General features: G+C 43.9%; 1 protein-coding gene across 1 annotated transcript in view; it reads right to left on the reverse strand.

Moving 5' to 3' along the window:
- Positions 1-17,804, reverse strand: part of COCH (cochlin) — a 432,915-nt gene that overhangs the window by 72,478 nt on the left and 342,633 nt on the right. Inside the window, exon 10 of the mRNA XM_086936983.1 lies at positions 7,966-8,192. Within this exon, the coding sequence (XP_086793109.1) occupies positions 7,966-8,192 (227 nt within the window). The remainder of the gene's footprint in view (positions 1-7,965; positions 8,193-17,804) is intronic.

Consider the following 17,804-nt stretch of genomic DNA (forward strand, 5'->3'; position numbering starts at 1 on the left):
CATCGATAGGCCCAGCAGCCCGCGTTGACGACCGGATCCGGGGATTTTTTTTTTGTTAGCGCGTTGAAGCACGCGAACAAAACAATAGCGTCGATTTGTGATGTTTTTGCTCGTCAAAAAAGGTTTGGAAACATGGTACCAAACCGGAACGCCGAAGTTACATCCGAACCCGATGGCGGAAAAAAACAATCTGAGGATGGAGTTGATGCTTATGCGCACTATCGTTCTAGGGAGGAGTCACCTATCTCGTGACTACAAAGATTTCTTCCGAAACAACAACAAACTGCAATCATCCGAGTCCAACACCAGATGGCGATCTAGGGAAAAGTATGCATTCTGCAGCTCATATGCCTTGAACATTGATTTAACTGGCCTAACACTGTACCCTTAGCACTCGGGTCAATTGGGGCCCTCTCCAGTCAAAGTACTTAGCGGAGTCCATTTAAAATTGTACTGGACAGATGTGATTTACATTTATCTGATTTTGTGACTCAAGAAAATTGCAACAACTGATTTGCAGTCTCAACTGCTTCTATTTTCAGGTTCAAGCAGCTCTGCCAAACAGCCAAAAATCTATCAGCGAAAGTTGTTTCTCCAACCCAATGGCAGTGTCCTTTCAAGATCCTACTAAGCACTAATGCAGTCGTCAAGTGCCAAGGACTGCCCATCTGGATCCACACTACTCACTGAAAGCAATCCTTGACACCGAACCAATTGACAGAAGAGTTCCAATTCCTACCAGTGCATCCTGAGGATGCCATCAGGGTCCACCAAATGGAGGAGTGAAGTATCATAATTAACTTCAGCAATCCTGGAGGAAATCTTAGGATCTATCAAATGTTTCGACAGAGGAGGCCTATCAACTCTGTCGAAGGTCATAGAAAAGTCCATGAAATAGGAAAACAGTGGCCAATTCCTTAGACACACACCCAGGCCTATTATGCCCTGTACCGTGGCTATATTGCCAAGAGTTAGCACTTTGCATTGATGCCAAACTACTCAATCTGCATTATTTCTTTGTCCGAGACCCAGAATTGAAGATGTTCCCGACCACGCTTAGAACATTTCACAACAAATTCTAGAAGAGCTATCTGTCGGCAGCTACAGGGTAGTTTATAGGAGCCGTTCCTGTAAATTGAGAGAAAAAAAAACGCTCGTCCTTTAACTGGGTATATTATCCGATTCATATCAGAGAGAAGACAGGGGTGCAAAAAAGTTTGGGCTCCGTTTTACACCCAATTGTTGTGGTCGGATCTGGAACCATGGCCTCTCAGTGTCTGGCTGCTTGAATGTAGTAATCCATTAGCCCTCTTGGTGCGAGGAAATTAAATTCAGGGACCCACTGACTAAAAAAGATTATGATACTTACCCAGTAAGCATCTGTTCTTGGCATGTAGAGCTGTAGATTCACATGCTTAGCATACTCCTGCCATCTAGTGTTGAGTCCAGATGTTTGCAAGTTGTTTTTCTTCGAAGAAGTCTTTCAAGTCACAAGGTAAGGTGACTCCTCCTTTCGGTGATAGTGCACATGGGCATCAACTCCATTGTTTTTCACACAAGAGAGTGAGAATGGAGTAAGTGAGTGTAGTAAAGAGATGTCTTTGGATAATTAATGTGCACAATGAGAACTGCAACAACTGCAGGTGCCCGGGGAGGTGGGAGGGCGCACGTGAATCTACAGCTCTACATCCCAAGAACAAATGCTTACTGGATAAGTAACATAAAGGGTTCGAGGCATGTTTGCTGTAGATGCACAAGCTTTGCATAGACTATATAGCAGTATTCTCCCAAAGCGGTGGCTAAACAGTAGATATTGCAGTTGTCTGAAACAGTGTATTTAGCACTGCTTGCCCTACCTTGGCTTGTTGGTGTGCGAATGCATCCGCACAATAGAGTTTGGGATATGTGTGTGGTGTTGACCAGGTTGCTGCTTTACATATTTGAACACATTGAGAAGGGTGGAGAGGCAAAATTCCACTACTCCGACCTCCCCTGCCACATAACTATAACACACACGTAGGAGTAGGGAAATGTAATCCAAGAGTGGAAATGTGCTCCAAGGGTGGCACGTGCTTTGTGAGAAAATACTGTCCTCACTCACAAAATTGTGACATGCTTCATCATTAGGCTTGCTTCAGTACACCCCTGCGCAGACTAACGCCTGGGGAGGGGAAGACAATACAAACATAAAAATATATATATTTTGATTAGGATCACCGAAAGAAAAGTGCAGGGAAGGTTGTAACTAGCTCGGTGGTGTCCCCTCTCAACCATGTATTCCTGGGTCCACCGGCTAGGTCTAAAAACGTGAAGGATGGTGGTGATAAGAGAAGATAAAGAGTTCCTTCTACCCACTTTACAGATGTCAGCAATAGGGATGTTACCTAAGAAGGACATAGATGCCCCTATTTTGCAAGTGGAATGCGCTCTAGGGGGTATAGATAAAGTTAGCTTTTGCATAGCAAGTTTGAATACACTTAACAATCCATCTTGAAATGGCAGATTTAGAAATAGGATTGCCTTTGTGAGGTGTTATAAATGAAACAAATATTTGCTTTATTTTACGTAAAACTTGTGTTCTTACTATATAATACAGTAAAGCTCTGCTGACGTCAAGAGTGTGAAGAGCACATTCTCCTACTGAATCAGGTTGAGGAAAGAGCACAGGTAACTCAACTGATTGGTTCATATAGAAAGCAGAAATCACTTTGGGAAGGAATCTGGGATTGGTGCGAAGAACTACCCTTTCTTTATTGAGTTGAAAGAAGGGTTCTTCTAAGGTTAATGAAGTGATTGCAATAAGGATGAAATTGTAAAGGACACTTGTGCCATGGTTCCGGGGTAGAGACCCATAGGAATGAATCGGGATACATTCTCAAATTGCGATTTTCTATGAAAATATCGCAATTTGAGAATCGCAATTCCAAGGGTGCCAGGGTGTCCAAAGGACACCTGTTGCACCCCTGGAATGTGCCTGCAAGTACATGTGGCGCACATACATGCCCTAAGGGCATGTCTATGTGCCACATGGCACATTGAATTTAAACAAAAAATCATTTTGAAAGCAAATTGCAAAATACCATCTACTTGGAGCAGGTGGTATTTTGCGATTCCTTAAGAAATATACGCAATGTCAAAGGCACTCCTACAATTGCGAATCCTTAAATGCTTGAGCAAAATAAGGAATCGCATTTTTTGCGATTCCTTATTTTGATATGTGGCACCTACATACCAAAAGGCCGTTTGCGATTCGCAAACGCCTACCTACATATGCCCCGAGTGAGGAGACTGGAGGTGAGATGTAGCTTTTGATCTGGAACTACTGAAAGCACTATCAGGGTGGTGTACCACAGTTGACGGGCCCCATGTGAGAGCTGCCAAAATCAGTGGGAGTGATGTTTGCCTGGGTTTTCGAACCACAAACAGAGGGAGTGGGAGAGGTGGAAAAGCGTAGGCAAATATTCCAGACCAATTCATCCACAGGACATTGCTTTTGGATAGAGAGTGTGGGAACCTGGAGGCAAATTTTAGGCATTGTGCGTGGTCTGCTGTGGCGAACAGATCTATTGCGGATATCCCTATTGTTGAAACAATCGAAGGAGAACTTGGGGATGAAGTTCCCACTCCTGTATTTGCAGTCTCTTTCTGCTGAGGACGTCGGCAATTTGATTGTTCACTCCTGGGAGGTGTTCTGCCAGAAAGTGAATCTTATGATGGATTGCCCATTTCCAAATTGTCTGAGACAGTCGGGACAGTTGGAGAGAGTGTTCTCCCCTGTTTTTGTAAATAGTACATCACTGTCATGGTGTCTGCACACACTAGGACAACTTTGCATATGAGATCAGACTGAAGAGCTTTCAGGGCTAGAAATACTGCTAGAAGCTCTAGATGGTTGATGTGGATATGTTTGTGTTTGTCGTCCCAGAGAACCTGCATTGTGTAATGATGGAGATGTGCACGCCAAACCATGAGAGATGAATTTGCTGTTAGCGCAACTTGTGGAAAAAGGTAGATGAAAGGCCGCCCTTTTGATTAATTCTGTGTGTTCAACCACTGTAGAGAGCGATGGGCACAGCTGTCCACCAACAATAGATCTGTTTATTGAACCTGTGACTGATTCCACTGACATGCTAAGCATTTTTGTAGTAGACGCATGTGTAGTCTTGCATGAGGTACTATTGCAATGCATGATGCCATCATTCCCAATAGCCACATGAAAGTCCTGGCTGGCAAGGTTTGGTTGGCTTGGAACTGCAGCAATAGAGTTTGGATATTTGAAATTCTTACTGCATTGGGGAAGGCTAGAGCCGCATGAGTGTTGAGAGTGGATCCTAGATAGGATTGTATCTGTGAAGACTGTAGGTGAGACATTTGGATGTTGACCGTGAAACCCAATTGGTGGAGAAGGTGTAGCGTGGTCTGAGTGTGTTCTAGACACTTTTGCCGTGTTCTAGCTTTGATGAGCCAGTCGTCTAGGTACAGGAACACATGAATTCGTTGTCTTCTGGGATGAGCCGCCACTACTGCTAGACATTTTGTGAATACTCTTGGTGTGGTAGTCACTCCGAATGGAAGTACTTTGAACTGATAGCGTTTGCCTGCTATCACAAATTGGAGGAATTTGCAATGAGCTGGATCAATGGGAATGTGAAAATATGCGTCTTTTAAGGCCAGTGTGGACATAAAATGGCCTTGCTGTAGCAGTGTAGGGACTGATTGAAGCGTAACCATGTGGAAATGTTCTGATAACATGTACAGATTTAAGTCTCTGAGATCCAAAATTGGTCTTAATGATCTGTCCTTTTTGGGGATTAGAAAATAAAGAGAGTACACTCCTGAACCTTGGTAGTGCAATTAAACTGGTTCTATAGCTCCCTTTTCTAAGAGAGATTGCACCTCTTGTTAGAGTAACTGTAAGTTTGTGAACGTGAGGTGGAATATTTGGTGGATTGGTGGTGAGCTCCAGGCAACAACCATGTTGGATAAGGTCGAGCACCTATTTGTCGGTTGTTATAGATTGCCAAATGGGGAGAAACTGTTGAAGTCTTCTCCCGACAGATGTTAAATGATCGGGGGAAGTGTGGGCACGTCACTGTTTGTTAGGGGAAGGGCTGGTATGTGATGTGGCGCCTTTACCCTACCTTTGGAATTGTTTCCTCCATTTTCTCATCTATAGAAACCTCAAGAGGGAAAGGATTGATTGCTGCCTTTATAAGTGGAAGCATTTGGGTCTGATGATGTTTTTTGGACGCTGCTCTGTAAACTGAACAGAGAAAGGATTGGATAGGGTCTGAAGCGCTCCCATGGAATTTGTCACTTCAGTGTCCTTTTTCATCTTTTCTAAGGATTGGTCGACTCCAGGACCAAACAGGTGTTCTTTGTCAAAAGGGGGTGTTCAAAAAGGACTGTTGAACTTCAGGCTTAAACCCCAAGAAGCCATGCATGCCTTCTAAGGAGAATGCTGGTATTGATCTCCCTAGCTGCGGTGTCGGCTGAGTCTAAAGCACATCTGATTGAGGAATTAGAGATGCATTTTCCCTTTTTAACTAACTGCTGTGCCTTAGTTTTGTGTTCGTTTGGGAGATATTGAAGCAGTTGCTCTATCTCATCCCAGTGTGCCCTGCCTTATCAAGCTACTAGACCCTGTGTGTTTGTGATGCGCCAGTGTTTAGCAGCTAGAACAGCCAGTCGTTTTCCTGAGGCATCTATAAGTTTCGACTCTTTGTCTGAAGGAGGTGCATCCCCAAAGGTTTGCGAGTTAGCTCTTTTGCTACCATTGGGAACTACTAGGGAGTCAAAGAGGTAATTGTCCTTTCATAAACACAGGATCTGATGATGAGGGTTTATAATTTTTGTCTACTCTTGGAGTTAAAATACAGCCGGGACAGGGTCTTTAAAGATATCATCTGCATGCCTCATCAGGTTTTTAAACCATAGGGAGCCTTTGACTTAACCTGTGTGTGGACTCAAGTGTTCCAAATAAAAAGCCCTCTTATTAATAATAATAATAATAATAATCCACATTTGTAAAGCGCACAATCACCCATAAGGGTCTCTAGGCACTGGGGCCGTCGGGAAGATTAAGCAAGCTATTGCCCAGAGTCACATGGTGCTGGGCTAATCTGCCGCCGGTGATCGAACCGTGATCCCCAGATTCCGGAGTCAGTCGCCCTAGCCGCGGCGCCACACCTCTTCCTCTTCTAATGTTTCTTTATGCAAGACCACGCCATAATACTCTCTTGCTCTAGCAATGAGCTGTTGGTAAGCCATATTATCGTCTGGTGATGATGGCTTTGCAGGGTAAAGGTCTGGGTCATTGTCTACTGGAGGGTCAAAGGTGTTAGCATTCCATGGGTCTACTGGCAGGGAAATGAGTATCATCATCCCCATGATCCCTATCTGGATCTGTAAGTGGAGATCCCTGAGGTGTTATGTGTAAGGGATCTCAAATTATTCACTGTGGAAAGGATGGTGGAGGCGGAGATGGTTGTAGGGCAGGATAAATAGGGCTGGTAGCCATGTCCTCCTTCTTTAGAAAAATCTGATTGGAAGTGTCCTCTGAAGGAAGTTTGTGTTTTGCTGGTGTTTTAGCAGAAATATGTCCAGTATCAGGATTAAAATATATATTTTTTTGTTTATGATCCAATTTGGCCTTAAGAAGGTCTAACATTGGTTCTGGAGGCTCAGAGACACTGTCCTTAGATTTCAGCGTCAAAATGGTCTTGTCTTTGATAGTAGAAGGTTTAGGCTCCGTAGTGTGTTTTTGTTTCGAAGAGGAGGATTTCGGCTCCGAACTAGATTTGTCCTTGGAACCGGATGGTTTCTGATCTAAAGGTCATTTCGGTCGACTCAGTCCCGAGCCGGAAGGCTTGACGGTTTGTTTAGGTGCCGCGAGGCGGTGCGTCGGAAACATTGTGTCAGTGCCGACCTTGGCCCGAAGGCAGAGGTGGCGCCGTAGCCTTATGTGTTTTGGAAGAGTATTTAGGGGGCAAGGGATCTTCGAAACTCACAGCACCTTGTCCCGGAGGCACATCTTCGGACTCCAGATCGATCTCCAGCTCGGAATCGGACTCTTCTGCGGCGGATGCTTCAAACTCCTCTTGCTCGGATTCTTCCCCAAAGATATCCGGAGTGTGTTGGATGCTTTGTCACTGCATCTCTCGTTGTCCAACCCGACAATCGCGTAGTCTTCTTGGATCGAAATGATTTACAAGTGTTGCAGTTTTCCTCCTTGTGCTTTGGGAAGAGGCAAAGGTACAAACTTGATGTAGGTCTGTGTGAGGGTACTTGGCGTGGCGTCCAGGACAGAATTGGAATGGAGTCCGTTCCATCGGGAGAAGGCAGGACAGACAGAGCTAGGCCCGACGACAGCCCACAAGGTTTGCGATCAAAAATTGAGAATTTGTTGAGTGAATCGATACGCGGAGAACATGGAAACGCGTACGGAAGCAATACTGTCGAGGGTAAAGTGGACTGCGCACCGAGCGGAACCTGAAGAGCGGTTTCGAACTGGAGCGCAGCAATACACGTCCGATCCCGACGGCAGAAAAAAATTATCTAACAATGGAGTCGATGCCCATGCGCACTATCACGGAAAGGAGGAGTCACCTTACCTCATGACTGGAAAGGCTTCTTTGAAGAAAAACAACTTGCAAACATCTAGACCCAACACTAGATGGCAGGAGTATGCAAAGCATGTGTATCTACAGCACTCATGCCTCGGACATAATGTTTCTTTAGTCTGACTAGCACCATAAAGGTTTGATATATAACCTATCCACTCCTGGTTGGGTATGGACAGCATCAGGGATGAAATCTTGATTCCACATTTTTGTGCAATTATTTATTAGAATTGTCCTGTATTCCTGGATAGTGTGGCTAAATGTAGGCCAGTCAATTAATCTGTGTTATATATGTTAGACCATGTGACAAGCAAGTAATATAAACATAAACTTTTTGTTGTACCTTGTCAATGAAGGCAATGTCTTGCACCATACCCAGTTCTTCTGGAGCGGCCCTTGCCACCGACACAATAAATACATTAATGCCAAAATCTTTGGCCACCAGACCAGCTTCTTCAATGTTGTCAGAAGGCCAACCGTCTATGAATATCACAACAACCTTAGGTATTCCTTTTCGAACTCCATTTTCAGGGGTGAAGAAGGTCTGCGCTGTATGCCTTAAAGCTTTCCCTGGATTAAAGAAAATTCAAATAGTGAACAAATGCCAAAATATGTATTGGTTATGTAATAGTCAAAAAGACAAAATAGTGATAAAATCCAACTACAGTTGTGGACATGTAGAGAAGTCTAAAATGAATCTTTCCACAGATGTATCATTTTTCAACCTAACCCTGGGCATCAAATTGCATGTGGAAAAATGTTCATACAATAACTGGGCACAATGAAGCCAGGTAGGCTTCATTCATGATGGGACACAAGAGTCACTACTTCAATGGAAAAGTCAACTGCTTTTAATCCTAGTTCTCCATCGTGGGATTCTTCATTGAAATCAGAAATTGCAAATACCCATGTGCAATATGCCAGAGCAGAGTGTTATACATTGTACAATGTCCTTTTTAAAATACATTTTACATGTAATCATACTAGGGCTTATTTACAAGCCTGTTGTGCTGCTGGTACGTCACTTTTTCCCATATTAAAAGTAATGCACCAGAAATGCAAGGGGCTTGTAAATAAGCTCCACTGTGCTTAATACATACAATGTATTTCATTAATTTTCAATTTCAAATTTAATATTGCACTTGTGGAAAAACAGCTGCTTGAGAACACATTCATGGAATCTTTTTGAAAGGAAAAAAAGAAAAGAAAATTAGAGAAGCAGAGTTACGTGGCAGATCAATAGAGCTGAAATCTGACAGAGTACCTTTAAGGTAGACAGCAGCTTCAACAACCCTTAAGCCATAGAAGCGCGGTTCAATCTTACATGAACTAACAAAATCAACCTTGTATGATTTATCTTCCTGGTGTTGTGGGAACCAAGGGGGGATAGGCCGTTTAAAGAGACCAGTAATGGGATATTCGCTGATAGATTGTTTTCAAAGGAATAGCAAGCTCATACCCACTGGCAACTGGCACATGATTAAAGGATGGCAATAATTACAATCATCTCATGGTGGCTTCACTTATTTGGGTATACATCCTGGAGTCTGAATAGTATCTGGTAAGTGTATGGATGAATTTCTGAATTGTAGCCCTCCAAAAGTCAAACAGGAATATGGTGAAAAGGATGCAGTGTCCGGCAGGGCATGCAACACATCATATGTAATGGTCAAGTGAAACATTGGTGAGGTGCATGAACCAGGCTTTGTATCAAAGCTCACTGTGCATGGTTAAAGGGTGTGCACAGTTGGTTTGGTTGGACTGGATTTGACACAGGGCTCAGAATCGATTGCTTACAGCTCTAAGCTTTGCATAGCTGCTGTGAGTGGACAAGGGCCACTGTGTGACAGTATAAAAGGCACTCCATGCACTTGCTGTGGTCATTCTCCTTAGACATATTCCCACCACATGAATGGCATCTGTCAAAGAGAGCAGGTACATTGAGTTGGATCACAGATGAGAAAATAAACACCTCACAAGAAATCATGAAAAACACTGTTCCTACTTTTGTAAAATAAAAAAAAGAAAGCAGATAATATTCACTTAACTTTTAAAGATAATGATTGACAGTGAAAAGCCAAAGGAACACAGTTTTTGACTGGGAAAAATGCTGCATTGCTTTGGGATTCTTGGTCCGTGTGTGGAAAAAATGTGCGTCTGGTTCTCTAGTGAAAAGATGAGTCTTTCGACTGTTTGTGCAAGCAAATTCATTCTACATGAGCATCCCAGATGGTTCAGAACGTTTTGGAATGGGGCGGTGAGAATGGCTTTCATTTTCTCAGTGTGTATGCCTTCACTCCTAGGCAAGGTTTAAAAGTAGATAAAACCAATTGGCTGGTTTAACATTTAAGTTATTCTACAGTGCAGGAAGTGAACCTGTGGCATAAAAGTTGAACGTGAAACGTGGACCGCAGTCGACATGTACAACATCTACAGGTCTGATGGTAAAAGACTGGCTTCAAGTCTACGATTGCGTGTGCAGCCTAGAACATTGCAGTATCGCATCAAAATATACTGATTTGTTAAACGGAAAAATGCTTTAAAACATTAGCTAAAATACCACTAAGTGTGCCATGTAGACGACAAGGCTGAGTACTTAGTGCATAAAAGTGGGACATGCTAAATATTAAAGCTAGCATATTCCTACAGTGACCAGCTACAAAGTATTATTTCCACCGCATAGGTGACTGTAGTATTTTTCCTATGGAGAAGGACTATTATTTGAGTAAGGGAAATACTATGACATTCATTTAAAGTTATTTTTTTAAATATTTTGCCGAAATCTAGTTCAATTGTAAAGGTTGTTTGGTAAATAAAAATATAAAATAAAGATTACCCAAAATATGACTTTTACTCAGCATAGAGGCGCAGCAGTAGTAAACCAGTTCTGCTGGTTTCTTTTCGCTCTAGTGGCAGTAATTAACATCCACGCGAGGAATGAAAAGGCCTTAATATCAGAGATCAATGGAGTAAGTTTCAGGGAGGCGTTAATATTGGCTCGATAGGAACAAAAGGTATCACAAAGGGAGCAGCTGAGGCAATGACTGTTTGACAAGCTCACATTAAACAGGGACCATTATAAAAGCGGCCACTGAACTGGGTTACTTTCTACACTTACTCTCAGCTGGGGGAAACATGTCTTTAGGTCTCGCCTGCAAATGCGCTTGCGTATTGCTAGCGAGATTATAGTAGGGGAAAAGAAAAGTGTACCAAAAAGGCGGATTAGACACAGTTCATGTGAGACAGACGCATGCACAAGCCAGCCACGTCACACACCACCATTTTTCTGTGCCTCGCATCAGACTTCAAAGGCTGCCGCTCCCCCCAATCAGACTTCAAAGGCTGCCGCTCCCCCGCCCCTGCATCAGACTTCAAAGGAATGCGCTCCCGCGCCACAGCAATGCCGAGAGCTTGTTTGGTCTTCCCTCCTATCTACTTTGCAATCCACAGCTCACCCAGAACACGGCCGCTACACTTGTATCAAATATCCCTAAAGATATCAGTGTAACAGCACATCACAAAAGTCTTCACTGGTTTCCAGTACACAAAAGCCTTGAAGGCATTCTTTTTCTGTCATACGACTTTCTTTTCGGCTACATGTAAGACCTATTTATCTCTGGGGGTTTCCAGGTATTATTCACCCAGATTGCTTTCCGATTCAGCCTCTCATTTGGTCTGTATACCACGGTATCATGAATCTCATCTTAGAGGAGGTGCATTTTCTGCAATCACTGCTCAGGTCTGGAACAGCTTTCCTCTCGCGATCTGTTCCAAATCAAATATTTCAGTTTTTGTAAATTTCTAAAAACTCACCTTTTTCAATAATGTCCGAGCTTGGTAATTTACAGATTTCAGCACCAGGACACCTACAGGATCAGATAGTGGTTTGCTTTACAAAACCAAAAACCCAAACCAAGCCTTGGACTACACTGCACTACCACAGCGTCACTCAGCGTCACCACAGCATCACTCAGCGCAACCACAGCATCACTCTGCACCACCACAGCATCACTCTGCACCACCACAGCATCACTCAGTGCAACCACAGCATCACTCAGCGCAACCACAGCATCACTCAGCGCAACCACAGCGTCACTCAGCGCAACCACAGCGTCATTCAGCGCAACCACAGCGTCATTCAGCGCAACCACAGCGTCACTCAGCGCAACCACAGTGTCACTCAGCGCAACCACAGCATCACTCAGCACCACCACAACATCACTCAGCACCACCACAGCAACACTCACCACCACCACAGCATCACACAACAACACTCACCACCTCCACAGCATTACTCAGCACACAACAATATTGCTCAGGGCCACCACAACATCACACAGCAACACCACAGCAACACTCACCACCACCACAGCATCACACAACAACACTCACCACCTCCACAGCATCACTCAGCACCACCACAGTATCACTCAGCAACACCACATATTCACTCCGGTGCAAGAATGCATCACTCAACAACACCACAGAATCACTTAGCACCACCACAGGATCACTCAGCATTACCTCAGCAGCATCACTCAGCAACACCACAGCATCAATGCACTACCACAGCATCACTCTGCACCACCACAGCATCACTCTGCACCACCACAGCATCACTCGGAAACCCCACATCATCACTCAGGGCCAGGAATGCATCACTCAGCACCACCACAGCATCACTCAGCAACACCACATCATCCCTCAGGGCCAAGAATGCATCACTCAGCAACACCAGAGTCACTCAGCGCCACCACAGCCCCACTCAGCGCCACCACAGCGTCACTCAGCACCACCACAGCATCACTCAGAATTACTCAGCACACAACAATATCGCTCAGGGCCACCACAGCATCACTCAGGGCCACAACAGAATCACTCAGGGCCACGACAGCATCACTCAGCACCACCACAGCATCACTCAGCACCACCAAAGCAACACTCAGCACCACAACAGCATCACTCAGCACCACCACAGTATCACTCCGCACCACCACAGTATCACTCCGCACCACCACAGTATCACTCAGCAACACCACAGTATCACTCCGCACCACCACAGTATCACTCAGCAACACCACATCATCACTCAGGGCCAAGAATGCCTCACTCAGCAGCAACACAGCATCACTCAGCAGCACCACAGCACCACTCAGAAGCACCTCAGCATCACTCAGCCGACCAACAGCATCACTCAGCATCACTCAGGGCCAAGAATGCATCACTCAGCACCACCACAGCGTCACCCAGCGCCACCACAGTCACCACAGCATCACTCAGCACAACAACAGCATCACTCAGCACCACCACAGCATCACTCAGCACCACCACAGCATCACTCAGCACCACCACAGCAACACTCAGCACCACCACAGCAACACTCACCACCACCACAGCAACACTCACCACCACCACAGCATCACTCAGCACCACCAAAGCAACACTCAGCACCACAACAGCATCACTCAGCACCACCACAGTGTCACTCACCACCACCACAGTATCACTCAGCAACACCACATCATCACTCAGGGCAAAGAATGCCTCACTCAGCAGCAACACAGCATCACTCAGCATCACTCAGCAGCACCACAGCATCACTCAGCACCACAACAGCATCACTCAGGGCCAAGAATGCATCACTCAGCACCACCACAGCGTCACCCAGCGCCACCACAGCATCACTCAGCGCAACCACAGCATCACTCAGCGCAACCACAGCATCACTCAGCGCAACCACAGCATCACTCAGCACCACCACAGCATCACTCAGCACCACCACAGCATCACTCAGCACCACCACAGCAACACTCAGAACCACCACAGCAACACTCAGAACTACCACAGCAACACTCAGAACCACCACAGTATCACTCGGCAACACCACAGTATCACTCGGCAACACCACATCATCACTCAGGGCCAAGAATGCATCACTCAGCAGCACCACAGCATCACTCAGCAGCACCACAGCATCACTCAACAGCACCACAGCAGCACTCGGGAACAAGAATACTTCACTCAGCACCACCACAGCATCACTCAGAGCCACCACAGCGTCATCACAGTCACAGCATCACTCAGCAACAACACATAATCACTCAAAAATACCACAGGATCACTCAGTGCCACCACATGATCACTCAGGGCCACCACAGCATCACTCAGCACCACCACAGCATTACTCAGCACACAACAATATAGCTCAGGGCCACCACAGCATCACTCAGCAACACCACTTCATCACTCAGGAACACCACAGCATCACTCAGCAACACCACATCATCACTCAGGGCCAAGAATGCATCACTCAACACCACCACAGGATAACTCAGCACCACCACAGCATCACTCAGCACCACCACAGCATCACTCAGCACCACCACGGCATCACTCAGCAACACCACATTATCTCTTAGGGCCAATAATGTATCACTCAAAACCACATGATTACTCAGCACCACCATAGGATCACTCAGCAAAACCACATCATCATTCAGCACCATCACAGCATCACTCAGCACCACATCACCACAGTATCACTCAGCAACACCACATCATCACTCTGGGCCAAGAATGCATCAATCAGCAGCACCACAGCATCACTCAGCAGCACCACAGCATCACTCAGCAGCACCACAGCACCACTCAGCACCACCACAGCATCACTCAGCACCACCACAGCATCACTCAGCACCACAACAGCATCACTCAGCACCACCACAGCATCACCCAGGGCCACCACAGCATCACTCAGCATCACTCAGTACCACCTGAGTATCACTCAGCATCACCACAGTTTCACAAAGCATCACCACAGTTTCACTCAGCAACACCACATCATCACTCAGGGCCAAGAATGCATCACTCAGTATCAATCAGCAGCACAACAGCATCACTCAGCAGTACCACAGCATCACTCATAACACCACAGTATCACTCAGGGCCAAGAAAGCATCACTCAGCACCACCACAGCGTCACTGTGCAAAGTTCTGATTTTTTTGTTTACATGTAATCAAAGCCTGTACATTTCATATTTTATGTTAGCCTTAACCTTAGTTGGTATTACAAACTAGTATTTTGTGGCCACGTGCATGCGCCTACCTGAAAAAACTTGTACTATCAGCAATATTTTCTCCTCTTGTATTTAACCTTGCCAGAGATTGTGCACAGTATTTATTTAAAAATGAGTGTGGGTTTGTCTTACTTGTGTTTTTTTTAATATGTAAAGTGCTTTTTCATGTGCATAACAGTGCTTTGTCATACTGATGGACTATCTAAAAATCTTTTTAAACCTTCACAAATAAGAAAAGTGCTAATACTTACAATACTACATAATTTTAAAAAAAGTCTGTGTTATTAGAGTTTTAACAGTTTCAGTGTACTGTGGGAGGTTGGTATAACATGAACTTGATATATATACACAAATCTTACATTTTATACCCAATCATGGCTCTCAGAGTGACTTACTTTTCACAGTTATGCACACGTTTCCAAAATTACTGAATTTTTAAAAGATCATAAAAAGTTGTGCAAGTCCTCTGTTGTATTTAACCCATTAGGATACTTACTATCTAGTGTTACTATGTACCCTGTCTCCTTTCTCCTCAACAATTTTTCTCTATCCCCACCTCTTCTTAGGGGTGCCACAGAATCGATCACAAAATATTTAAGGCATGCCAAGTTGTTATCATGCATGGCCTTGAAGTGCCGGGCTACGGATAGGTATTGTCATTATTAACGATGGCCCCAAGGTTTTACATGGGTTAGCCTCTTTTTGGGGCTGCATTGGTATGAGAAAAATAATATATGTACGTACATATATGTGGAGTTAGATATATGTGTTTTTACATATATATTTTTATATTGTTTCCGGGGTCCCACACATGGGCGGGAATATTCAGTGCTTATGACTATTGATGAGGATCCCCTGGAAGAGATTCTGACGTGCACCTGCAACTTAGTGCTGCCCACATAACGTAGGCCACAGGTGCACGTCAGAACATAAACAGCAAACTCCGTTCGGCAACCATAGTTGCCCTTGATCGCTGTCTGGTATTTGGAGAAAGGAATGTCATAATGGGTAGTATTTGTCCCAAATTTACAAGCTCGACAAAACGAGCATCTAAAGAAACCGTCCTTCGGTTTCAACCAGGTACTGCCGCTACCTATTTTAGGACTTGTTTTCACCAGTTTATTTCACATGGACATTGCTTTTCTATAGGTAATGGTGGGATTGTCGGGAAATCTATTTCCCAAAACCCCATCAGTAAGTATGATCGGGCAGTTTTTTTTAATGATAGATCTAATCTTCCTCTCCTGCTTGATGAATGTCATTTTCAAGCGAGGAGTAACTTTATCTTCTGATTCATTAGGTTCTTTGGATACTAACAAAGATACCATGTATCGTTCTAGTGTTTTGAATAATGCCTTTGATAGAGTCACATCACTGTAGCCTCTTGTTTTTAAGCGCCCTACCATTTCTTTCGCATCCTCTTCAAAACTCTCAGGGGAGCTACAGATTCTCTTTAATCGTAAAAGCTCCCAATAAGGGATGCTTTCAATAAGGTGTCTTGGATGCCAACTGCTGGCATGTAGAATACTGTTGCCAGCTGTGGCTTTGCGGAACAAGGATGTTTCTATTGTGCGGTTTTTGATTTAAAATTTTACATCCAAAAATTCAGATTTTACTTTACTGATATTTGATGTAAAAAAGAGGGTATGGTGGTTTTCATTCAGTGACTCCACAAATTTCAGTGCACTGACTTCATTTCCCTCCCACACACAAAAAACATCGTCAATGAAACGAAACCAATGACGTACATGACTAAAACCAGGGGTGACCATGAGATCCCGCTCCTCCCACCAGCCTACATGCAAACATGCATAGCTGGGGGAGAAGCAGGATCCCATCGCCATACCCCTTGTTTGTCTCCAAATGTCCTTACCGAACATAAATAAATTATTGTTCAAACACCAGCTCACCAATTCATATAGCATTTAATTATGGCTATAATATTCGCAGGTTCTCTGTCCTAAAAAATGTTTTATGGCTTCCATTCCTTTGTCGTGACTGATACAAGTATATAATGATTCAATATCCAATGTTAACATGCACCAATCATTTTGCCATTTGATCGACTTGAGTCTATTTAAAAAATCTCCAGTGTCTTTATTGTAACTTGGAAGACCCTTTACCATGTCCTGCAAATAAAAATCAATATAGAGAGATATTTTCACTTATACTGTTGATTGCTGAGAGGATTGGTTTCCCAGGCGTGGGGACCCTCATCTTATGTACTTTGGGTATTAAATACATGTATGGAATTACAGGATGTTCTGTGTGTAGAAAGCCAAATTCTGTTGATGATATCAGGCCTTTCTTTTTAAAAGTAGACAATCGCTTTTTTAAACCATCCTTTGCCTTCTTGTATTCCATACCATTGGATTTAACACAGCAGTCAACATTACCCAGTTGTCTCATGGCCTCACTGATGTAATCCTTATTACGCCAGAGTACAATGTTCCCTCCTTTGTCGCTTTTGTTAATTACAATTTGTTGGTTTTTGCTAAGTTTATTCATCAAATTTGCATATTGTACTTCATTGTACGTTCTTGTGTGTTTCTGACCATGGACTTTCTAATTCAATTTCTTTAAATCTTCAACCACACATTCATGAAATATGTCTTTTGGCATCATTGGGACAAAAGTACTTTTAGATTTAAAAGGGCTTTCTCCTGCACCTTTTTGTTTAACATCTATTCTTTGTAAGTTTGTTTGGGTATTTTCAACTTCCATATCGTCGGATAGTAAGACTGTGTTAGAGGCTTTTCCTAAATCACATAGAGTTAGCAGTAACTTGGCCTCAGATGCGGTAGCAATAGGTATTCTTTCTCCTCTGGATTCATTGTCCACAGATCTTGTCGATGGAATATTGCAGACATCATCAGAAGCAGTTCCTTTTTTAATAGCAAAAAACTTTTTTAACTTTAATTTGCGAATAAAACAGAAAACGACTGCCCTGGTATTAGTATAATTGAAATTACTTTCTGGGCAGAAATTGAGTCCTAAAGCTAGGAGTTGTTCTTCTGCAGCAGTTAGGGTTTCATCTGAAAGGTTGGTTATTGTGCAATCCTTTATTGGCTCTTTTTGTACCAACCACGTTTTTTTCTTTTTCTGC

The sequence above is a fragment of the Lissotriton vulgaris genome, chromosome 9 (assembly GCF_964263255.1).
Source record: "Lissotriton vulgaris chromosome 9, aLisVul1.2, whole genome shotgun sequence".
Taxonomy (NCBI): Eukaryota; Metazoa; Chordata; class Amphibia; order Caudata; family Salamandridae; genus Lissotriton; species Lissotriton vulgaris.